This window comes from Vigna unguiculata, chromosome 10 (genome assembly GCF_037176805.1).
Source record: "Vigna unguiculata cultivar grain cowpea cultivar isolate G323 ecotype 2 chromosome 10, ASM3717680v1, whole genome shotgun sequence".
NCBI lineage: Eukaryota > Viridiplantae > Streptophyta > Magnoliopsida > Fabales > Fabaceae > Vigna > Vigna unguiculata.
Genome location: NC_140801.1, coordinates 46427798 through 46454144, shown reverse-complemented (window position 1 = coordinate 46454144; position 26347 = coordinate 46427798). Strand labels below are relative to the sequence as shown.

Genomic DNA, 26347 nt, shown 5'->3' with positions numbered 1-26347 from the left:
AATTTAATACAAATAAAAAGGTTTTATTAATTATCTTTTTTAACAAAAAATAGATTGTGAGACAAATTAATATCTCGTACGCAACGATTAATAAGTAGTAAATTAACTAATATTGGTAGTGAGAACAAAGTGTACCAGCGACCTAATGGTAGAATTGTACCCACTTCGGTTCTGACAAAATAAGTTACTTTGAGAACTGTGACGTCATAAGCATTTGATTAATGGGTCAATCACCTGTTCATCTCAAATATGTAGTTGAAACAAATGCACATCCTGAGTTCTCTTTTGCTGTTTTTTTCCTCTTCTTTGAAACTCCAATTATTTTCATACTTTGTCATGAAGATGGAAAATTATAATTGTGGCTTTGGCTAAATGACATTCCTTCCTATATAAAACATTCTATTTAAACTCATCTCCATTTTCACCTTCACCTTCATCTTCATTTTCTTATATGAACAATCTTCAACTTCATCATCACCACCACTTTCTCTATGCCACCCTTGCTAATTACTAAAACCTCCCTGCCCTTGCCACACATTCTCATCAAGCAATATTTCTATTATGTCTATGGGTAATAAACTTTATACATGAAGAAATATTTCTATAATTTAAAACCATACACCTTCCTGTACAACGGGACAACTTTATTGAAAAAAAAAAACACTGATTTTACAACTTAAGAACCATAGGACATGCAAACAAGTACATTTCAGTATTGTTCATGAAACACCTTATAGCAGAGAAACAACACACGACATGTCCAGAGATGCAATGCTCAGTTTTCAACTTATCCACGGAGCATCTTTCTCAAAAACTAAACTCATGTCAAATTTATCAACAGAAAAACATTCAACAACTTATAATTTAAAACAATTCAAATCTCCTTAAGCAACACACTATCTTTCCTATAATTTAAAAGCAACACACATTTGCTCCTTATGAATATAGGAACACTTATTGACAATATCTTGAGAACCATTCATGTTTCCTGTAGGTATATGGGGAAACTTTATTCATGAACACTGCACATCAACACAAAGAAAAAGCCCTCTATTTGTTGATAGTTGTAGTCATGTCGCTGTCATTTCCTTCTTTGAGTCCCTGATTCCCTGCAACTTTTTTTTTGAAAGAACTACGATTAAAGAGTGGAACAGTTTAAAACTCGTAGGAAAATAAGTCGAATTTGTTCATGAGTGAACAACTAAAATCCCAGATTTGAGAATAGATTTACAACCTTTTAAACTGGATTTTGCAAGGCATGAGAAAAATTGACTATCAAAATTTTCACAGTTTAAAATAGTGTTTAAATTCTAGTTCTGACCAGTGTCCATGCTTTATCAACTTTTTATGTCTGAACTTTCCTTTCCTTTCAATCTTTTAGAATAAATTTGTATTATAAATATGGAAAATTACAAATACAAAAAGCAAAATATACTCACTGAAATTTCATGTATTCTCTGATGGTCTGCTTAATAAAAAGAAGAAAACGAGTTTTGAAGGGTACCAGAAGCAAACGCAATGATAATAAATTTCTTTCGGTTGACACAATTTCTTGAAGCAAATTATTCACAAATGAGTTGATTAGAGATGACCAACACAGATGGGAGAAAAATATATTTTGATTTAACATTTCATATTTCTCCATTTATGTAAAATGCAGAAACAAAGAAAAGTTAATTAGATATGATGAATGTCTTCATACTAAGTCAATAGCAGTTGAGCAGCATATGCCAATTCCATTTCAAAGAGGAATAAATAGTGATTCAATGTACTTACAAGTCAAGGGAATTTGTTGTCACCAAGCTAACTCGGGATACCTCCTCCTCAACTTGTTGCATGATCAGAGGTTTTTTATCACTTCTACAACCGATTCTATCTATTATCACCGTAAATTTTGGAGGCACTTTATCACGATGACGAAAAATTTTGGAGTTGAAGCATTTGTTGACCTCCACTTTTCTCAAGGATGGGAAATTCAAAGTGCAACTCCCCGTGTAAAAGCTTTCTAATTTGCCTAATGATCCGAGACTCAACTTCTCAAGCTTCACGAATATGATCTCATTTTCAGAATTATCTTCACCTTTTCCTTCTTCATCTCCTTCTTTGGCTATTATTTCTTTAAGTGATTTGCATTCTTGGACAATGATCTCTTTGAGGTTCACCAACTTTTTGGCGACTGAAGATGTAAATAAATACTGCAATCGGCGACATCGGAGTACATCAACCTTTTTCAAAAGAGAGAAAGACAATGTAGAAGTAGAATGCACTCCAATTGTTTCAAGATGACGACATTGGAAGACATTTAGATCGTGAACCTTCTCGCAGATTGTGTTTAACCATGATGAGTTCTGTGACTGGATGGACCTGATGGTAGATACATAGGATAGTGCCAATATTCTTAAATGTAAGAGCATCCCATCCTCAGCAATTTTAGGGTTTTGAGCAAGGAAAATCTCCGGGCTATTGCAATTGTATATACCCATAATCATTTCTATTAGGTTAGGTGTTGTATGGAGTATTTCATTGAGCACTACATGCATCTCACTCTCACCACCGTCCAAGACTAGCTTCATTTTATTTACACATTTGAAGATGCCAGTAAACTTTTCAGACTTGAGCCTTGATCTTAATGCCATAATTTGTTTCCAATCAAGTTTCAAAATTTTCAGGTTGGAAATTACCTAACCATTAAACAAAAACAAATCCAACAGAAATTAAGAACTATAATAATAGATAAAAAACAAGGGGGGAAAAGTTAAGAGTGCATATTCTTTTATGCACACTTACCTCTAGACTTGAGATAAGAGGTTGTCTGTTGACTGAAGTAACCTCACCCATGGAAGGTGCACTTTGAAATAACTCCAATTTGTCACACTTCAATATAGATAATTCATTTAAGGCTGAGCATTCCAAAGTGAATGTTTGAGGGTAAAAGCAAGTGAGTTGTGGTAAGCAGAAAAGATCCAACTTCTGTAAACAAGGGAGCACGAACTTTGCTTCTGTGGCTTCTTCTTTTTCAACAATTTCTTGTAACTTAGCACAATCTTCTATTTTAATTGCTTTGAGCCTATTAAGATTTTTTGCCAAGGAAGCAGGAAATAGTGTTTCCAATTTTTCACATTTTCTAACAACGACCTGTTGCAGATTTGGAAAGATGAGAACTCCATTTTTCTTCTTTTCCCAAACATGTGTAAGCTTCGATAGCCTTTTTAAGGTCAAAAACCTCAACTGGGATGCTGTTTCCAAAATCTCAGTGTCATTCATACAAAAAAGTACCTCTACTGTCGGGCTATCGCGTACTTCCAACTCTTTTAAGTTCTTTAGAAGAGCAAGAATAGCAGATGGAATTGCACATGACAGAGTACAGTTCTTTAGCTTCAAAGTAACCAAATCTCCCAACCATTGGTTTTGCAGGCCAAAATTACAATGCGGATTTTCTTGTAGCTCAAGATTATCAGAAAAACACTCCTTGTCAACTGCTTCAAAAAACTCCTATAAATATACCAATAGGTTATCTTCTAAATTACTTGTAAATAAACATTCAGTATGATAAGGCCAAATTAATTATAAATATATTTCTAAACACATCCTTGAAATTTTTACCTTTCGTTGTGAGATCCCTTTTATTCTGGTGTTAAGATCTTGTGGAGGGGGTAAATAGCCCGCTTCCTGGTCCATTGATAACGTAATTTCCATAAGAGATTCAATTCCGTGGGAGAAAATCTCCATGTTGGGGCAGTTCCATATTGCCACAATTTTCAAAGATGGTAATTGTAGAGTGTCACTCCCAGAATAAAAGCATTCTAAACTTGTTAAAGACTGTAGATGAATGGTGTGGAGTCTCTCAAATTTAATGGCTTCAGAAGTTGCATCTCCCTCTTTAGCCACTATTTCTGTTAGTGATTCACATTTGATCACCCAAATCTGCTCAAGGTTTGCTAACTTTTTGGCAGCTGAAGTTGTAAATAAATACTTCAAGTTTGGACATTTGTGTATACTCACTTCTTTCAAACAAGAGAAAGACACCATAGAAGTAGAAAGTACTCCTAATGTTGTCAAATGAAGACATTGGACAACAGTTAATTCGTGCAGCCTCCCACACATTATGTTTAAGGTTGAGGAGTACTCTAACTCGAATAATTGTGTAGTAGCCACATTGTATAGCCTTAATATTCTTAATTGTCCCAGCATCTCCTCGTCTCCAATCATAGGCTTTTGAGCAAGAAAATTCTCGAGACTTTCACAATTGATTATATCCATTTCTGTTAAATTTGGAGCCTTGAGTATTTCAACGGGCAACATGGGCATTTCATTCTCCTTGGTTCGAAAGAAACACAAGGAAATTCTGTCTAAATTTGTGAGGCCTTCTGTAGTTTGTTGTGACTTAAACCATAAGCTTAATGCCAAAATTTGTTTCCAATCAAGAGTCAGTTTCTTCAGGTTGGACATGACCTAACAATTAGAGACAAAAACAAATCAGATAAAAAGGTGTGTGAAATTAGATAAAAGGTGAAAGGAGAAAAAAGTTGGAAGTGCAGTGCAGACTCCATAATGCTTCACATACCTTTGGATCTGAGATAAGAGGAGAGCTTGAAGTACCCTCACCCATGGGATCATATACACTTTGAAATAACCTTAGCTCATCACAATTCCTCACAGATAAGAATTTTACGGATGGGAATTCTAGAGTGAATGTTTTAGGACAAGTAACCTGGGGCAAGTCTTTGAGTTCCAAATCCTCTAGACAAGGGAACACAAACTTTTCAGTTACTAATGTTGTTTCTTCCTGTTCAACCAAGTCTTGCAAATTTTTACAGGAATCTATTTTAAGCTTCTTAAGATCTTTGAGACTTTTTGACAAGGAAGCAGGAAATAAAGTTTGCAGCTTTGCACAATCACTAACAACAACCTCTTGTAGATTTCGAAAGATGAGAATTTTGTTTGTGTCATTTTTCCACACATGCGTCAACTCTGATAGCCCATCTAAAGTCAATATCTTCAATTGGAGTTCTGTTTCTTTAATGTCAGTGTCGTCATTTATATAAAAAATTGCCTTTACTTGCTTGCTATCTCGTACTTCTAACTCTTTCAAATTCTTTAAAGCAGAAAGAATAGAAGATGGAATTGCATATGATAGCATACAGTTCTGCAACTTCAAAGTTTCCAAATTGACCAACCATTTGTTTCGCAAACCATTTTTACAAAGCGGGTCTGCTTGTAGCTCAAAATTATCAGAAAAGCACTCCTTGTCCACGGCTTCAAAAAACTCCTGTAAATATTATAATACACTTATCATTAGATATATCCATTGCCTGTTCGGCTTAGTTTGCCTATAAAAAACGGTATAAATCTATAATGGTTCTTGATTTAGATTCTTCAAATTCACTCAAATTTAGAGTCATAATTAATTGATTCAGAATTGAAAGTGGTTACCAGTTGTAGGAAATCCTTCTCTACCGAAGAGTTAAGATCACGACAGAAGACCAAGTCATCACTTGAGACGTTTGAAGCTAGGGTTCCTTTGAAAGAAGAATTCAGGTGTATCACTCCTCCAGAGAAAAACTTCATCTTGGGGCATATCCATATGTCCACTAGCATCAAGGAGGGTAACCGCAAAGTGTCATTGTCTGAATAAAAGCATTTCAAGCTTGATAAACGAATGAGATTTATGCTCTTTAGCTGCTGTAATTTGATCTCTTCTGATTTGTCATCCCTCTTTCTCTTTAGCTGCTGTAATTTGATCTCTTCTGAAATGTCATCCCGTTCTTTAAAGACTATTACTTCCATTGATTCACAGTCACTGACTTCTATATGCTCAAGGTTCTCTAACTTTTTCAACGATGATAATGTGAACAAATATTTCAATTCCTGACATCTGTGTATGTACATTTCTTTCACATACGTGAAAGACACTGAAGGAGTAGAATGCACCAAAGTTTTCAAATCAGGACAATTGATAATATATAAGTGCTGGAGCTTTTTACTGTCACAAATCACGTTTAACCATGGTGAGTCCTTCGACCCAATAGATTGGAGTTTTGACACATTATCCAGTGTCAATGTTTCTAAGTTTGTAAGCACCTTTTTTTCAGCAATTTCCGAGATTTTAGTTTGGAATACCTCGAGGCAACTGCAATAGTATATACCCATATCTGTTAAATTGGGCATCTTCTGGAGTATTTGAATGGGAAAATAAGGTCTTTCATTCTCATCAGCATCAAAGAACAACTGAATATGATTTAAATAGTTGAGGTTGTCCATAGATTTTCCCAACTTAGTTAACACCATTGTGTGTTCCCAGTCAAGTAATAGTTCCTCAAGGTTGAAAATATTCTAGTGAAAGAATATCAAACAGAAAAGCAAGGACTTGGTATTAAAAGGTGAAACATAAAATATATACATAGAAAGAGACAAACGAAAAATGCACATTTCATGTTACTTAATTACCTTTAGATCAAGGAAAATTAATTGTCTATAAGCACTTCCAAATAGCTCCAACTCTTGGCAATTCCACACGAATAAGCTATTTAACGTGGAGCATTCCAAAGTAAAAGATTGTGGGTAAAAGTAAATGAGCTCTGGCAGATCACCTAGATGCAATGTAGTTAAGCAGGGGAACGCAAACACCGTTGTTGTGTCCTCTTCCTTTCTAACAATGTCTTGCAATACATGACAACGTGTTATTTGAAGTTCGGCAAGTTTTTTAAGATTTTTTGCCAAGGTCAAAGGAAACACACTTTGCAGGTTTTTACATTCACTGACATTGACTAGCTTTAGATTTTGAAAACTCTCGGTTCCTTTACCATTTCTTTCCCACACATCCTTAAGCTTTGGTAGCTTTTGTAAAGTCAATATCTCTAAGTTGAATGTTGTTCCAGTTCCCTCTTCAACATTCATCTCAAAAATTACCTCTACATTGTTACAGGCCTGTACATGTAGTTCTTTTAAGCTCCTCAAACAGGGAAGAATATTGGATGGAATTGCACATGGTTGAATTTCACAGTTCTCAATCTTCAAAATTTTCAAACTATAAAACCAGCTATTTTGCTCTTGCAGACCAACTCCATGTTGCCAGCTTCCTTGTAGCTCTTGGTGTTGGGAGAGGCTCATCTCCTCTAAGCCCTCAAAAAATTTCTGTGAATATATATTGTGTAAGTTCATCGTATAATGACATAATCCACTCAGACAATTACTTTTCTATTTACGTAAAGCAATTTCATTGTTTTAAGTTAACTTTTACAAATAACAAATCAGAAAAGAAAAATTTAACCAAGAAAATCATACATAATTACATACCATTTCCCGAAATATTTCTTTTATTGTAGCATTTATATCTCCTTCCCAGCATAATCGTTTGTTCTCTTTTCCATGTACAACATCTACATTCTGTAAAATCGGTGAGCTGGGGACTGTTTCAGAAAATTTGTCCATATTATAACATGCACTCACTACCAATTTTTCCAATGATGGGAATTCAAAGCCACAATCAGAGACACAAAAACTCTTGAGTTTCTTCAGTGAAACAAGCTCTAGGGCTTTCAATTGTTGAAAAACAACTCTGTCAGATTTTTCTCCATCTTTTCTTACTATTTCCACCAGGGATTCACATTTCTCTATCTTCATGGTGTTGAGCTGAACCAAACCTTTTGCAGTAGATGCTGACATTAGACTTTGCAATCCATCACAACTGACCACTTCAAGATTGGTCAAACGAGTAAAAGATACATAGGAAGGTGCTACAGTAATCATACGAGGACAATTATTCAAAATTAAGAACTCTAATCTTTCAAGAATGATGTCTGGTTCAAAGCCTATCTCTATGAGATTCGGCAAGTCTATCAACATCAATCTTTTCAGATTTGGAACTACTCCCAAGTTCTCAAATTCAGTATCTTCCTTTGGAGGCACTATCTTTTCAAAGAAACAATTATTCAGTGAAAGGCTTTTCAAATTAGGAATTCTATGTAGGAAAGAATATAAAATCTCAGTATCCATTATTCTTGATAAGGAAAGCTCTTCTAAGTTATCCCTTCGATGGTTCACTTTACCTATATAACTGCTTGGTGACTTTGCATGCCAAAACTCAATTTGCATGGACTTCAAGTTATTGATTACCTATAATTGACAAACATGTAAAGAAAAGGATGAGTATATTTATATAAATGTACATAGATTTAAATAAAAGTGGAAGAAAATGTTTTCATTTTGATTTCTATTTAATTTTGCATGAATTAGAAAGTGTTGTTGAAGAGTTGAGGGGCTTAGTACTAGTACCTTTTGAGGAAAGCATTCATGTACATGATCGGTTTTGTTGTTGAATGGTTCTAGATTGTAACAAAGTTCAATAGACAGCTCTTTCAATGGACATGATAATGTATAAGCCGTTGGACAAAAACTCGTAAGTTTTGGCAGTTCTGAAAATTTGACGATGCTTAGTTTGGGAAAGTTAAAGTTGACTTCATCCGTGTTGGTAACTTCCCTTTCGGCAACAATTTCACTCAACCCATAACAATCACAAACCACAAGAAATTCAAGATTATGAAGACTTTTGGCTACAAAAAATGGAAATATATATTTCAAGTTGTCACAATCTTGAGCCCATATCTTTTTCAGATTGTTAAACTTAGGAATCCCAACTCCATCTTTATAATTCATTTTCCATACAAACTTCAATTTAGGGAGTGTTTCTAAATGAACATCTTGCAAGTTATTAACTACATCCCCAACTTGGTCAAGTATATTAAATATTGCTTGCATGGACCTGCAATTTGTAATTCTCAAGTTGCATAGACTCCCAAATATTCCATCCAATGCATTTTCAAGTCTGTGACATTCCTCAATGATTAGAGTGTCTAGTTTGTTAAAGGAGCCTGAAGGGAGTTTCGGATACCATATCTTACTCAAACTCTTCATGTTGCGAAGTTTCATATTCTTCAATTTTGGAAAGATGCTACCCTGTTTTGGTACACAATCGCCAAATCGAGTTATATGTTAAAATAGAGAAACCAAATCAATAAACAGATAAAAATATAACATTTATGTGTCTACAAACAAATAACATTAGTTATCGTACTATTTGTACTTTTAAATCTTAACACGAATTCTAATTAGACCAAGCTTCTTACCGTAATATCCTTCTCTATCACTTGTTCAAGGAAGATGCTTCCCATCTTCACACAGTCACTTACATAAAGGCTTTGAAGATTCACCAGACTCTTGGCCATTGTAAATGACATCAAATATTTTAATTTCCAACAACCATTCACATCCAAATGTGTTAAACTTTCAAAAGATAATCTTTTTGAAGATGGGTCGACACTCCATATTGTGTCAATCTGGATTGAGGACAACTCCAGTCTCTCTAATTTTGAAACTGCAACCTGCAAAGAGACACACGTGATTAGTGTCTAAAGAGACTGAGTTGATCATGATTTTCTAAACACGTGAAAAAATAAGTTTTAGTTCTAAAATATAAAGAAATTTAGAGGATAACTTTAAGCGAACCTTTTCGTGGAAGAGTTTTCTTTCGTTTCCTTCTATGTGAGGAATGGCATCAAACCCAATAAACTCAGACAAAGATTGTAGCTTCAAATAGCGTAATTCAGGAAGCATATGAAGCTCGGTTTTTTCAGGGTCGCTTTGTGGTTCCACATCGATGATTTCCTTCAAAGAGTTACATTCAGAAACTTCAATTGTTTCAAGAACTTTTAGAAGTCCAACCACGGAAATTGAGAATACATTCTTCAATTCTCCACAAAGATTGATCTTGATGACTTTCAATTTACCAAATGAGGGTTTTGAAAGTTCACAAGAGCATATTTTATCTATCTTGAGATTATAGAGATATAATGACTTCAATTTTGGGAAAGCTATCTCAGAGAGCTGCCTGTCCTTTGGATAGATAAGAGATTGAATGGTAGAATTATTTACCATCCATAAATGCTTAAGATATGGAAATCCATTTAAATTCAATCTATAAAAAAGGTCGTGGACAATATTTTGGGCTTCATGGACACTATTAAGTTCTAGGAACAGATTTTCAACTTCTTCAAACAACATTTTGATCCCTTTTAGAGAATGAATGTCAGATCCATTTTTCAATTGTATTGCCAAAAATTTCAATGTTTCATATTTCTCTGGCATCTTGAAATCAGTCTCTAAAACTGAACTCAAATTTCCAATAACAATCTTGTAACTAAATAACTTGTCAAAAAACAAATTCTTTGGCAAATAGGAAACATTTGGGATTTGTATGTCTAGAGTTGTTAATTGATTCAAATGTTTCAAATCAGAAAGTAGAGTTATTTTACTTTGGCGTGTTTGCTCTTCATCCTCCCATTGAATCAAGGTATTTCTCATATACAACTCCTCCAGACTTACCAAGCTTGATATGACACCATTTGGAATTTTTTTAAGTTTAGAGCAATTACTTATGTCAAAAATTTGTAGCATTTTTAACTCATTCAACTCAGCTGGCAAACTTTCAATATCAGATCCTGAAAAACTTAGAATTCTTAACCTTTTCAGCTCTCCTATGATGTATAATTCCTTATCTAGCATGCAACATTGCTCCAAACAAAGCATTCTAAGTTTATGCAAGGATGAAATTGAAGAACCAACGAGGGGGAGATGAATACCAGTCAATATCAAGACTCTGAGTTCTTTCATTGTTTCGAAGAATTTTTCAGGTATTTTCGGGCGTGGAATATTATTGACAATTTGAAGGACTCTAAGTCTTGGATAGTTTATTCTCCCAGGAAACTCTTCAATGAAGTCACAATGATGTAAGGAAATAGCAACATACATTTCAAGATTATTGGGCCATTCATCTAATTTTCTCTTTGTCATTGTAAATAAATGATTTTCTTTATATGCTATTGACAAAGCTGCAGTGCGAATAGTATCTGGCATGGTGAAATGATCACTTGAATAACTGTCAGACAACAAACCTGACTCTTTTAGCTTTGCAACCAACATGTATACTTTGTCTCTGGTTTGCCTTGCAGTGTTGATTCCTTGAAGAAAACCAAAACCAATACAATATTTCACCAAGTCCATAACCAATCCATCATGACCCATGCGAGCACAAAGCAAAAAAGTGTACTTGAGTTCCTCATCTTCTAAAAGCTCATAACTCAACTTGGTAGAAAATTCAGGTGCTCTAGCTAAATTTTGTGATTCAAGTTTTCGATTAGTTTCTTCCCATACGGAAAGGCTTTTATTTTTCAATGCCCTTGCAGTGGTAACTATTGTCATTGGCAACCCTTTACACTTGCTGGCAATTTGAGCTGCTAATTTGTCATATTCATAATTATTGCCACATATTCCAGCCTTTTTCTTGAACAACATCTCTGCTTCGTTCTCTTTTAGGGCTTCCACGGGGAAAATACTCTCTTCTTTCCCTTCCATTTGACTTAATAACACTGGTTTGATTTCAGAAATCATCAAAATTTTGCACCCCTTGTACTGAGTAACATTTTTTTTTGTTTTCACCACATCAAAAGCATCAACATGTGATTTTCCTTCATTGATATTCTTCAAACCACCAACACCGTGTAGCATTCCTTTACGGAAACTTGCCGAACCATCAAGGTCAGAGGATTTTCTATCATTGACATTCTTCAAGATATCAACATCTAGTGATTTTCTTCTGTCAATGGTTACATCATCATCTTTCTCTAATTCATGTGGAATCCCCAGCAAGTTAAAGTTAACTTCTTCCCAAAGATCATCTAGGATTATGAGCGTGCTCTTATTCTCATCATTCAATATCTGGTGTATCCTAGCAGCTCTTGCAATGTCACTTTCCTCCTCCAATACAACCCCCAGCATATCAGCAATTTGTCCTTGGATTTTTCTTATGTCAGGGTTTTTTGTCACACTTGCCATGGTCACCACTTCGAACATCTTATCTTTTAAGGCTTTCTTTACAACTTCTTTGACTAAAGAGGTCTTGCCAACGCCACTTAAACCATAAAGACCAATCATTCTAACACCCGGCTTTTGGAATTCCTCAATAACGTTTTTCACAGTGTCATTTCTTGATGAATAGCTTTCATAACCAAGGTTGGAAAAAAAGGCAGCCGTAGAGGGTGGGCCAGACCAATTAAAGAAAATGTCAAACTTTGCATTTTGCAATAACTCATTTGCCTGCTCTGTGATATCATATGCTTTTCTACTTCGACGATACCTTATTCCTGGCTTCGGAAGGTAACCACTGTCGAAAAAGTCAAACACTGCACATTTATGGTATATTTCGTCATTATCGAAATCCTTATATGCGAGAATGAGTTTATTCACTCTGTCCATCCATTCTTTAACTTCAACGTGAATTCTTCTTCCATGTCGACGTTCTTCCTCGTCAACTGTATGTTGAATAGAATCTTTCTTCTTCTCGAGCTTCTCCACAACATCTTTTAGTTCAGCAACTCTTGTCTCGTACAAGTACAGTTGAATGAATTGCTTCTTCAGCCACACCTTTGCACGAGTTGACGATGTCAGGAATTGACAACACCCGACTGGAGAAGCCATGCTGCATCTAAACTACATCTTTTCTGCATGCATACGTGTAGATCACATATATAGTAATATTAATTAAGAGAGAATTAATATAGTTGAAGTAGATAAGAGTGACGAGCTATGTTGTTCTTTGAGCCTGGAATTTCATGTTTTATAATACAAAAACTAATATCGTGTAAGAAAAAAGATTGAAATAACTTTTCTAAAATTCTCATCTCTACAAAGATTGAATTCTCTTTGTATTTCTCTGGATAAATTCTACAACTCTTCTATTATGTTTATCTTAGAATATTGATTTAACCATCTGAGTAACCAATGATAAATAAAAATGATAGTACTAATGAATAATTAACAAGTTAAATGAAGTTCTTACCTATTTACACATAAAGAAAGTTCTCTCATTATTTCTCAATAACTTATTTTTGTCCTAATCAGACATTTTAAAACACTTATTTTTAACAAAACCACTAAATATTCCATGATTTATGATTAGGTAAGGCTTAAATAAGTTTAAGCTTATATATGCTTTTATGTTTAAGTACTCAATAATTGTGTTTTAGATTGTGTATCTAATAAATTAAACCAAAATATATTGTGTAGTGGTATTCAAAACTGAATTAATACAAAAGGGAATTGAAAATTAAGAACAGAATAAAATTGAACTAATTTGTATAATATTTTTTAACCATAAAATTATATGATTTATTCGCAAACGTAAGAGGTAATTGAAATTATAAAAACTAACGTAAATACATACGTGATAAACATATCGTGTTTGTGTGTAAGCATTTTTTTAAATATGTATAATATTATATTAATATGAATTGTAATGTTATTAAGTTAATAGACAAAATAAATTTATATTTATTAAAAAGAAACTCAAATTAATGGAGAAAAAAATGAGAAAATAACGGTTGATAAATAGAGAAAAAAGGAAAGAAGATAGACAGTTTTATAGAGACCGTTGATGAATAGAAAAAAAGAAAAGGAGAGAAGATAGACAACTTTATAAAATACATGTATAAGAGAAAAATTGAAATTACGAAATGTGGACACAAAAAATTAAATCATTTTTATATATTGTCATAGATTATAATAATTATAAAAAGAAGTCACACATGCTTCTTTATTTAAAAATTTTATATATTTCTAATTATTAAAGTATAGTAGCAAATTTTAATAAGTTTTTAACCGATAAGATTATACAATTTATTTATGGATATAAGCGAAAATTTATTGAACGTGTATGTTAAATGTAAATGTAAACAAAATATTGAATTTTGATATTTGATTGAATTGTGTTTTACTTAAATGATTTATAATATATGAAAAAAATTATAAGAATTATTTGAACATGAAGTTACAAAAAGATGATGATATGTGAACTATAGTTCAAGTTTATGTTTTAAGTAAAGCCAGGTATGTTATAACAAATATGTCTTGACTTTACGGATAACTCATATAAGATATCAAGTGGTAATACTAAAAAACCTATTAAATAATAATCAATTTTAATGACAAAAGATTGTTAGTCACTGGTGATCAATTTATATATCAATTTACAAAATAAAAAGTTATTGATTACTAAAATAGTCACCATTATGAATAAAAAATTATAATTGGTTTCTAGAATTTAGCTATCAAAATTTTGGCTATCAATAATTTTTTATTTTGTAAATTGGTATCTAAATTGATCACTATAGTGACTAACAAATTTTTGGCACTAAAATTGGTTTTTAATGAGGGATTTTCTTGTAGTGTAAGAAGTTGAAAGAGAGTCTTACAAAACATGATATATGTAGATGTGTGGTTTGAGTTGTAACGAACTTATCTTGATCTATTATTCTTAGATTTACTTGTAAATCTAAATACTTTTTTGGATCAAATGGAAGTCCCTAGTGAGACATGCTTAATACGAGTCTTTCAGAAAACATTATACCAGTAAACATTATAGTAGTGGATATTATATTTGTTGAATACCATTTTGTATACAGACTCATTTATGGTTTTTATTCTTGATATGTGTGTATTGATAGGACATTTGTATTATTTGGTTTGTGAATTTGGTAATTATAAAGTTTTCTAAATAATAACTAAATATATTTTTATTTTTATATGAAATATATTTCTAAAATTGAATGATTTCCTAAAAACTAGTTTAACTAAAACTGATATTAAGATATTAAGTAAATATTTTCATTATTCTTCCTTCCTTAAAATCTATTTATTTGAATTTCAAATCTTCAAATTTAGTTCTCATTCTTTTGGTTGTACTTTTTACTTTTCTCTTTCTTTCATGGCACTAACACAAAAAAGGGTTATAATGTCTCCAAATCAACGTCGGTACAAGAAAAAGCTAACGTAAAAAATGATCGGTGACATTTTTGTAAATAAAATAACAAGTTTGATGTATGCCCTTCACGAGATAGACGTCTAATTGTGGTTTGATGTCAGCACCCCCATCATCCGCTATCGAAGGACGTCGAGCTCCCAACAGCCATTGTCGAAGGACATCAATTACCCACTTATAGCACGAAGGTAGTTTCACTACATTGTTTCTTCACACTTTCTCTTCCAGGTGTTTAGGTTCATTTAACATAAATGCATGTTGCTTGGTTGCCTTGGGCATTATTTTTTTCGTGCAAGGAGTGTGTTGTGAACCCCCTTCAAACAGTGTGTGAGTCCTCTATTCTCCATTGTGAGCGACGAGTCCTCCGCAACAACAACGACTCCTCCAGTGGCGGTGACAAGGCTTAAAGTGCTTAGTTCACCTTCCAACTTCGTTCAAGGTTTGGATATGCACCAAATTTTAAATAGTTTTTGGTTTATCTTTGTTGAAGTTTGGTATGGCTAAATTTATTTATCTTGGCTAAATTTTTGTAGGGATTTTAAGAACTTTGTGGTAAGTATTTCTTACCACTTTTTGTTCTTGGTTTTATTGACATGTTTGTTTCATTTAAATTTGTAGAATATTTTTAGTATCAAATTTGTTTTTTTGTGAGTCTTAAAATAAATATTTAGATAAGAAATATTGATTAATTATTGATTATGTTTGAGTAATTATTAGATTAATTGTTATTTTATTTTAAGATTTATTAGGTGATTTATTGAATTGTATTTTTAGTTTATATTAGATATTTGATTAATTTTAGATTTATTAGATGTGTATATTTAAATAATTTTATTTTATTAAGATTTATTATAATTTTAATTTAACACTAAGCGAACCTTAGTTCCCGTTTGAGATTTAGTACAAATAATTAAACTTTTAATCGTTTGTATTAAATCTCGAATTGTCCGATCGGATAGTTTGAAAAAATTATTTTTCAAAATTGACTATAACATGTACATTGATGTTTATACATAAATTTATTAAAATTTTGATTGAGACAATTTTGTGTTGTTCTTTGCATGCATACTTGATTGTGATAATGAGTGACCACACTAGTGCAGAATTCCCATTTTACCTCGCCTTATATGCCTTGGTTGGCCAAGAACCGAAGCATATAATGGCGCGGTGGCATTTTTGCAATTACAACCAAGTTTTAGGCCTCGGTTCTCCAAATACCCGAAGCCAAAGAGGGGTATAGGCCGCGGTTCGCTCAAAACCGGTGCCAAAGAGGTGTTTAGGCCTCGGTCCATCAGGACCCGAAGCCAAAAAGTGGCTGGAAGTCAGGGTATAGGCCTCGGTCCAAGGAGAACCGGTGCCAAAAGGGGTCAATGGCTTCAGTTCTTCTAACAACCGAAGCCATAGGGTTTATTTAGGGTTCGAAAATCGCGAACCCTCTTCTTCCTCCCCGCGCCAGCCTCTGCAACTCTCTCTCTCTCTCTCCTCCCCAACTCCCCGGAGTTCGTCTTCACCTTCATGGCGGTCTCCATGCTCGGCGCCGTCGCCACCACCGCCAACCCCTCCTACACCGTCGCCGAACTCGCCAAGCAACTGGACGTCTCCAACGCCAAGCTCGTCGTCACGCTCTCCACCCACGTCCACAAGCTTAACAACCAGCAAGCGCAACACCACTTCTTCAAGGTGGCAACCGTCGACGACCCACCGGAGAATTGCTGGGCTTTCCCGGAGGGCGACGAGAGCGAGGTTCCGGAGGTTGAGATATCAGTGGAGGACACGGTGGCGCTGCCGTTTTCGTCGGGGACGACGGGGCTGGCGAAGGGGGTGATTCTGACGCACAAGAGTTTGGTAACCAGCGTGGCGCAACAGATAGAGGGAGAGAACCCGCACATGTACCTGGAAGAAGAGGACGTTGCTGATCCAGAAGTTTGAGATGAGGGCGCTGCTGGAGGCGATTCAGAAACACAGGGTGACGGTGGCGATATTGGTGTCGCCGCTGGTGGTGGCGCTTACGACGAACACGGCGGTGGAGAAGTACGATTTGAGTTCGATACGGTTGGTTATGTCCGGGGCTGCGCCGCTGGGGCTACAGGCGGAAGAGGCTCTGAGTTTTTTTTTTTAAAAAAAAAGAAACCCATATGGCCTCGGGTGCATCCAAAACCGAGGCCAAAAGGGTATCGAAAAAAGCCCATATGGCCTCGGGTGGAACGTAAAACTGAGGCAGAAGGGGACTCTATGGCTTCGGTTCTTAACCGAGGCAAAAAGCTATGACCTTTTGGCCTCGCCCCAATATGCTTCGGTTCCCGAACCGGTGCAGAATATTGAAAACAACCGCTGCCAAAGGCCCTTTCTGCACTGGTGCCACTTTCATTGAGTCAAGAGGTCCTTAGGAAGATGAAACTTCAAATGGAGGAAATAATCAACCAACGCATGGTAGTTATGGACCAACACTTCATGGAATAACTTCAACAACAATAACAAATACAAAGAGCACTTGAAGAAAAGCTTCAGTCCAAGCAGCAGTAAAATATGGAGTTACCCACTAAAGCTCCAACAAAACGTCGTGTGAGCACAAAAGGACCATGCTCTGTTGCAGATCATACTAACAACACAAGTCGGTATGAGTTAATGGTTGATAGATATCCCCTGCACGTAGTGGCCATAGGACGACAACTTGAAGGTGGGGAGACTATCCATGGTGTTCCTCTACTGCCCCAATACGCACATGTGACGATTGATGAAGTTCAAGATCCCCATGGTCAAGTGCTTGTGCCAACTTCAGAAATCCAATTCGTGGGGGAGCCTTAGGCACATTTATAGTTTGGCCTAAAGCATTGATCATGCCATACTTTGGCCCACCAAAGGTATTATGGCATCAAATTCTTAGTATTGTAATCTTACAGTTTATAAATAAATGATTCATACCTTTCAAAATCTATATTGCAGTACTCTCATCCTAAAAAGTAGGTTATATGTCAACCTGTTATCTGTGAATATGATGACATGGCAAAAGCAGAAGATGATCCTCTAGGAAAGTTGCTGAGAAAATTAAACAGATTAAAGAAAGGATTGATAACGCTAGAGTTAAAGGTAAGAGTATTTGGCCTCCAACCTCTCATGTCTCATTTTACATTAATATAAATGATGCACTAGAGATCATTTCGGGACACAGGATGTTAAATATTTCAATCATACAACTATGGTGCATGTACGATTTTTCATTGTATTCCATATTTAAAATGTGGGATCACATCTTCATTCAATTTGACATTCTTCATTGTATTTCTTCTTCTATCTGCATCATCTCCTTTGTCAATTACCGATTCCACAGTAATGACATTGGACCTTTGATGAATGTTAGAATGTGAGCCTGAATCTACTTTCTTCACTAGGACATCAAACTTCTTCAAGAGATATTTATCTCCTTTTGATTTTGAACATTATTTTATTTTCTTCATTTGTAGCCAATTCCTCTTTCATCAAATCCAAAGCAAATATTTTTTCTTTCATGTGAACTTTGAATGCTTATAGGGTTGTTAACATCTTTTATCACACAAAATTTGTTTTCAAAGGAGACCTTATAACCTTTCTCTAACATTTGAGAAACACTTAAAAAATTTTGAGTAATCTAGGAAACATATAAGACATAAAAAATTAATTTGATACTTGAGTGAGTTTTACTTGAAATTGTTCTTATACCTTTCCAACAAGTTGAAATTTTTGATTTGTTGAGCTCTTTGAAAAGTGTTCGATTATGAATCATGTGGTTTGTACAACCACTATATATGTATAATCCAATCTTTTGTAGAATTATTTGTTGTAACACATGATGTTGTAAGAAGTAGTACCTTGTCTTATTCATGCTCTACGATCTTGACATCTTCTTGAGAATCTTGGGATTTCCATACATTTTCCCCATGTCCTGATTGATCACATTTGTGACATTTTGCACTTGGCCTCCACTAACACTTGTTACGTTGATGATTATTTTCCTGGCAATAGGGACAAGATGAAAAAACCTATTGTTGTTATATTTGTTACTATTGTTGCTCTTGCTCATGAGAGCATTCTCACTAGTATAAAGTAAAGTAGCGTCAATCGCATGATCTTCTCTCATTAATCTTCGTTGCTCTTGTAATTATAAGATATGTATCACCTCTATCAAAGTAATTGTTGACTGGTCTTTTGCGTTTTCTAATGAAATAATAAATGTTTTGTATCTCTTTGGCTCAAGTCAAATTTATGTAGTTTGTCCCTAATGAATCGCCTTAGAAAAAAATCATCAATGATATCAAAGTTGATGGTTCATCTTTGTGACTGCTTAAACCGTTGTGACAACAATAACAACACATCATAACAACACCACAAGCACAACAATTCTAGTTTATATAAAGTTCATGGTACACTTGAGGGGAAATATACCATATAAAAGGGACTCAAACTTAAGAGAGAGATTATTGTGAATAATCAAAGTGTCTCAATGTCAAAGTTAAGTAGAAATGACAAAGTTAAACATCAGCTAAGAAAAAAGGTTCATAAACTCTATGTCTCAAAGTTTTTGGTTAAACGTGGTGTCAATCCTTTATGTAAGTTAAATTCAAGTCACACACACACACGCACACGCACACACACACGCACACACACACACACACACACGCACACACACGCACACACACACGCACACACACGCACACCCACACACACACCCACACACACACACCCACACACACACACCCACCCACCCACACACACACACACACACACACACACACACACACACACACACACACACAGATATATATACTCTCCCAAACGAACCTCCTCGAAAGAAAAAAAAAACACCAGTTATGTGTATGCTACCTTAGTATGATGTAAAAATCCAAAAAGTACATTTAAAGATCTATTTTATATTTTTTTTCCAATAAGTATCCTAATAGGATTTCAAGTGAGTCTAAGTCCCACATTAGTTAGAAATGAGAAAGTGAAGCACTATATAAGGATAAAGACTCATAAATCCATTGTCTTAAGATTTTGAATTAAGAGTGGTGTCAATGTCTTATGTCAGTGAAACTCCCTCTTTAGACCTAACACATTCTTATGAACACGTTACGTTTACATTAAAATTTATTTGAATGGTTGAACTATTTATGTAGATCCTCTTATGAGCTATAGATCTAAACACTGTTCAATAGATCTCGTCACTAAACATAAAGTGACATTTAACCATATTACTTAAAATAGTTATGATTGACAGAATTTAAAAGATAAAATATTGAATATAAACAACTTATTTAGGTCACGTTGTGTTGCTTATGAAAGTTGACTAAAGAAAAACAAAGTTTATTAATTAATAAAATTTAGCGCAAGAGCACATGGCGTGAAATTCTTTATTCAATATCACTGTTTTGTATAAAAAGAAATATTTCTTGAAATAATTCACGTAGGTACTACGTAAGCTCATGGAGAAAATATTTTAAATTAATATTAGATTAATGGTAGGATTCATGCAAACATCTGTCAAAATTAAAATAAAAAATAATGCATAAGCAAATATGCGATATTCATGCTCTAAGATTGCACAAAAGAAAAATAATTCAAGGATTAAAGTTTCAAATCATGAAGAACCAAAATTAATAATTTAATATAACGTCATTTTACTACCTACGAATGATCAACAAGTACTTAAATGAATGTCATGATATAGACGAAGAAAAATGTGTTACCATTTACATTAATTGGAGAAGGATCCACAACCGTCACATTCTTAAAAATAACTGCAATTAAGGTGATATTACTTCACTAGACAAGACCAACCTGCAATATAAAATATGATTCAATCAAAATTATTTCATTTAATCATTAATTCTTTTCATTACAAAATTTTAGAGATTTAAGATTTTTTTTTCTTACTCATTTAAAAGTACTTAATCTATACAAATTAGATTAAATTACACTCATTTATTAATTTATAATTTCTTATACTATTTCCAACAAATCATTCATTTATACCTCTAGAAACAATTTTCTAAACTACTTTCACTATATAATTAATATTAATTCTGTTATGAGTACTTTATAAAGATCTAAGTTATTTCATTGAAATATGTTTTTTTCTCTCAACTATAGATGTAACGGTACTTTCTAAAATAATCAAAATATTATGAAAAAAAAAATGAAAAACTAAAATTCCCAGTTTTTAAAAGATGGGAGATGTTTCACTGAACCTGTGGCAAAATTTAATAAACACTGACTTATCCTTCTTCAAAAATCCAGTCACATATTTTCACTCATTATTAAAATAAAAGTGATCGATTTAGAAATACAGTCGAGTATATATAATATAATTGGTTTCGTTCATATATAATAGCATCAGTAATGAAATTAGAATAACTGATTTTTTTTCTTGAACTTTCAAGATTTGATGAATAGTTACCTGTGAAATTTTTGGTAGCAGCAAAGTTCTACCAGAGAGGAACGGAGTTTAAAATACTAAGGATTTAGATTATGTGTAAATGAAACATGCATTGTTGCATCGATGGAAGAAGTAAACTTTGAATAAGAAGGAGCAAGTAGTGATTATAGTGATTACCTGAAAACAATGAAGACAACTACAACAACCAGAAACTCTTTATGAAAAACACAGACAAAGAACCCTAGTTTTCTTCAAAAGCATTGAGATCACGTTGAAAATGAAGTTGTGAGATTCTGAAAGGAAATATGCTTTCAACGTATACAAAATACAGGCTGGCACCACCCACCAAATGCGTAGAATTTTACTTTTAAACTCATTGTTTTGTTTTTATACATTTGCTTATGTATTGGAATACTAAAATACTGACCGTGATGTAGCTGTAAAATGGATGTTTGTCGTATAATAAAACATGTTGGACTTACTAAACATTATCTTTTCGATTATTTATTTTTTGTCTACTTCAAAATATGACTTTGGTCGTCTTTGAGTATTGCATACTACTGAAAAATATGGCTTTAACGATGACTTTATACGCATTCGGACAAAATGATCATTAAAAATAGCTTTAGACGACAGTCACAACTGTCATCATAATTATAAAACCATAAATCAGTAAAATGAATTATAAAATCAACGAAACGAATAATAGAGTTTTTTTTTGTGAATAGTTACTCGACGCAAGTAGGTAGTGTATAAGTAAAAAATACTTTAATTAATAATTCACACTCAACCACCGAACAATTTAAAAAATAAAGAAGGGGAATCATCCGATAATCTTCCTTTATTTAATACATAAGTGAGAGATATACACTTTTACAAAACAAAGGACCCGATCCTCTTTTTTACCCTACTATTAACCACATAACCAATATTTTACTATAAAATAAGAAATATCACTAATTTCATTCTAACAAATCAGAGTAAGAAAAAAAATCACGGAGTTGTCAAATCAGGTAATCCAGCTTGACCCGACTCGACCCATCATAGTTGATGATTTAGTAAGTCAACCCAACCTGACTCATTTTTTAGCGAGATAGAAAAATTCGAACCTGGTCCATCACAGGTTAATAGGAGTTAAACGGGTTGGTTCATGAGTTCACTTAATTAAAAATATATATATATAATTTTTTTTCAGTCAAAACTAAATTATAATTCTAATTAAAATCTAAATAAACTTTAATACAATCCAAATACAAACCAAAATATAAAAAATACAAATTATTTATGCGTTGGCTAAAAAAATAACCTAACATGATCCAAACGTAAAGTACGACTTAATAAAAAATACTTGTGTGATCCTTTTATCCGCGGGTTGGTGAGCCAACTCGGCTCACCACGGGTTCAATCCAGTTGAATCGGGTCAAAAATCAATTCGTATTGAAATTTTTAAAAGAATTTCAATCCAATCAAATCTGAACCTATGGTAAATCAAGTTGACTCACAGGTTCCAACCCATCTTGACAACTCTAATCAGAATTGAGATCTTACAATACTTTAGAATTTCAAGTATTAATATTTCTCCTTGGATTCTCTGAATTTTGATCTCCACAAACACTACACTAGGGATGGCAACGGGGCGGGGCGGGGACGGGTTTTACTATCCCATACCCATCCCCATCCCTATACCCAAACCCAACGAGTATCAAACTTTTGTCTCATCCCCATCCCCACCGGGTAACGGGTATAATCTCGTACCCATACCCATTTTTTACTACTTTAATATTAATTTTAATTAATTTTTATAAAATAATAAAAAATTACGGTAAAAGAAACATAATATTATCAAATATTCAATACTAGGAGTATGGTTGTTTCTTCGATATCAAATACTTTGAAATAAATTATAATTGTTTACATTTTTATATTAGAATACCAAATAAAATTTAATGAGAACCAAAACATTTATTAAATTTGCAAACATTAATGAAATCTAGTTGATAAATTTTAAAAATATTTTTAAAAAAATATAAAAGGAAAAAACTATTTTTAAAAAAAATATCAAAGGAAAAAATATTTAAATTAAAATATAGGTTTAATTAAAATAACATTTATACAAATAATATATTTGGTCTTGAATTTGACATAAACAATATTGTTTTACTTTGAAAAAAAAAAGTAGATGATTGTATTGTTCTATTAGTATAACATTTTTTGTACAACTAAATTTTAATATAAATATCAGAGTACTTAATGTTGTAAAAATATTTATACTTAATTACTTTTAATCTTATAAAAAAATGACTTAAAAAATCTTCTTCAATTATTAAAAAAAATTGGGATAAAATTGAACCAAAGGCACAAAAAATGAGGACTAAATTGAAACAATCAGGTATATATAGGTACTAAATTGAAATCAGTACAATGACAGTTGTCACACATGGCATTATCATGTCACTGTCACGTGACACTGATATTGCCACATGTCAAAACAGGGACTTGACACGTGGCAACACAAAAAATTTGCAAAAAAAATTAAAAAATTAAAAAAAAATTAAAAAAAATTAAAAAAATGTGAGAGTGACATGTGGCCTGCCGTTAACGACGTTAATTATTTTTTTTTTCTGAAAGGACCTTGACGCACTTCTTCAAAAGTGGGGACGCAATTGACACTTTTTTTTTTCGGCGGGTACCAAATTGACACCCTCCTACCAAAGTGGGTACCATCCGAGTAATTAAACCTAAAATATATTTTAAATGTTTGTTTACTTCAATTTTTTAAATTATAATGAATCTATTTTTTATACACTAATAAAAGTTATAATACATCACTTGATCAAAATGACGCAAAGAACAAATAATAAACATAATAATAAAATTTTAACATAGATCTTGTATCTTTTGGACCACAATATATGTTGGATGGTGGTAAAAAAATATTCATGGCAATTACATTAAATTTTTATATTGTAGTAAATAAAAATTATTTATACAATTATAGTGAAAAAATTAAAGTATGATTGTAATGAGATAGAAAATAAAAAATAATTAGATATATTCTACATGATGAAAATAAACAAAAATTAAAAATATTAAAAAATTAACAAATGTGTGTCTTATAAACAATTTGAAGACTATTGGAAGGAATTGCACAAAGAAAAACAAATGTATAATTAAGGGTATGATAAGACGAAAAATATCTTAGAGATCTAAGAAAACTTTTCAAATATCAACATATATACTCAATGGTTGAGAAATAACAAAAAAAATTTTAGCGAAATAAAATAGTTCTTCAAATGAAACAAAAATTAATAATAATAAGTAAAGATTTTTTTATATATTATAAATGAAATGTTTATGCTATTAAACACTTAAATTAAGAGTATTAAACATTCTCATGTGAAAGGAAAATATACAATAAATAAAAATATTAAAAAATAATAGAAATATTCAAATGTTAGACATAAAAAATTTTTAATTGACATACATCATTTTAACATAATTACATAAAAGTTATGATAAGATAAAAAATATATTGGAGATGCGAATGAGTTTCATGACAAACCAAATATTTAGAAGAAATAAAAAATAGAAAGAATATATATATATATATATATATATATATATATATATATATATAGGGTTACTTAATCAATTATGAATATTTTAATGATTTAAATGAGGATGGAGATATGGCGAGGACGGGTATTATGGCGGGAATATATTCATCCCCATCCCCATACCCAATTGAAAAAATCGGGGATTCCCCGTATCCATACCCAATCAATGCGGGGATTCCCCGTCAAAACGGGGACAGGTTCGTACAATACCTATGGGGACGGGTTTATTTGTCATCTCTACACTACACTGCATCATTTTCTATCTTTAACATTTTTAATGATTTTATATTAACGTTTCTTAAATAAATGTTATTGTAAATTATATTAATAATTATATGGTAATATTTTTCAAACAAATGTCATTATTAATAAAAATAATTTATTATATTATATTTTAATAAAATGTTACTAAACATTAAAGATTAATATTTTTCTAAAAAACATATTATTATCTTTTTTATAATATTATTAGCAAAAACACATATGTTTCACACCTTTTAATTTTTATAAAATTTTGAGTTAAAATTAATAAGAAATATATAATTAATTTTTAAATTAGTTGTTAAATATAATATTAAAAAAAATAAAATATATACACAAAAAGAAGTTTTTAAAATAATTGTTAAATACAAAAGACATTTTTAGGATAATATTAAAGATAAATTATTTATAAAATAATTAATTTTTAAAATAATAACTAAAGATAAAATTGAAATAACAAAATGTGGATACAAAAGATGATATCTCTTTATATATAATTATAGATTAAATTATTTATTCTTCAAACTACTTATAAAATTTGATAAAAACAAGTAATTGAATAATGGAAAAAAAAGTAAAATTTATTTTTCATTATCTGATAAAAACAAGTAATTGAATAATGAAAAAAAAAAGTAAAATTTATTTTTCATTATCCTTAGAAACAAAATCCTCGAAACTCACTTGATTAGGAAGTGGTTTGTGATTTTAACATAAAAACAACACAACTCTATGGTTTGTGATTTTAACAGAAAAACAACACAACTGTATGGACAATACACTATCTTCATAACAAGACACGACAAGTTATATTGTTCTGCACTTCAAGTCTTAGAAGTCACCGTGTCTGCCATCATCTTATTTTCTTTTATTTTTTTTTTCATATTTGTCTCGATGATTATCTAGGTTTGTCCGTGAATTTAAGCATTTTTATATTATTTATGATTTATAATGTAATTGAAGCTGATATATATGGATTTTGTGTTATTTTCATTTGCTTTTTGTCCCGCTCAAACTATATTTGTCGTGTCAGACGACACCATCAGCACAACCTTAATACAAGAGAATCTGAACCAGCACAACCTTAGTACAAGAGAATCCGAACCAGCGACCAGTGTACTTCATCATTAGGGTACTACCAGATTCAGAGACAAGGTACAGCTCGTCGAGAAAATTGCATTATCCTTGCTCACT

At 32.6% G+C, this 26347-nt stretch overlaps 1 protein-coding gene across 5 annotated transcripts; it reads right to left on the bottom strand.

Moving 5' to 3' along the window:
* Nucleotides 1-643: 643 nt before the first annotated feature.
* On the bottom strand, nt 644-21616 carry LOC114166830 (uncharacterized). Of its 5 annotated transcripts, none has more exons than XM_028051689.2 (14): nt 21456-21616; nt 20590-20680; nt 18715-18858; nt 9505-12554; nt 9126-9380; nt 8275-8955; nt 7297-8115; nt 6448-7134; nt 5434-6333; nt 4565-5269; nt 3604-4452; nt 2788-3492; nt 1777-2681; nt 644-1115 (listed from the first exon to the last, which is right to left on the bottom strand). In XM_028051689.2, exons 4-14 carry the CDS (start codon nt 12529-12531, stop codon nt 1082-1084), a joined length of 9567 nt encoding a protein of 3188 aa, XP_027907490.2. In that variant the 5' UTR covers nt 12532-12554; nt 18715-18858; nt 20590-20680; nt 21456-21616; the 3' UTR covers nt 644-1081. The 5 variants fall into 5 exon arrangements, with proteins under 5 accessions (XP_027907490.2, XP_027907491.2, XP_085524208.1 ...); XM_028051690.2 differs by having other exon boundaries at nt 20597-20680; XM_085668082.1 differs by lacking the exon at nt 21456-21616 and adding an exon at nt 21300-21421.
* Between the last annotated feature and the right edge of the window lie 4731 nt (nt 21617-26347).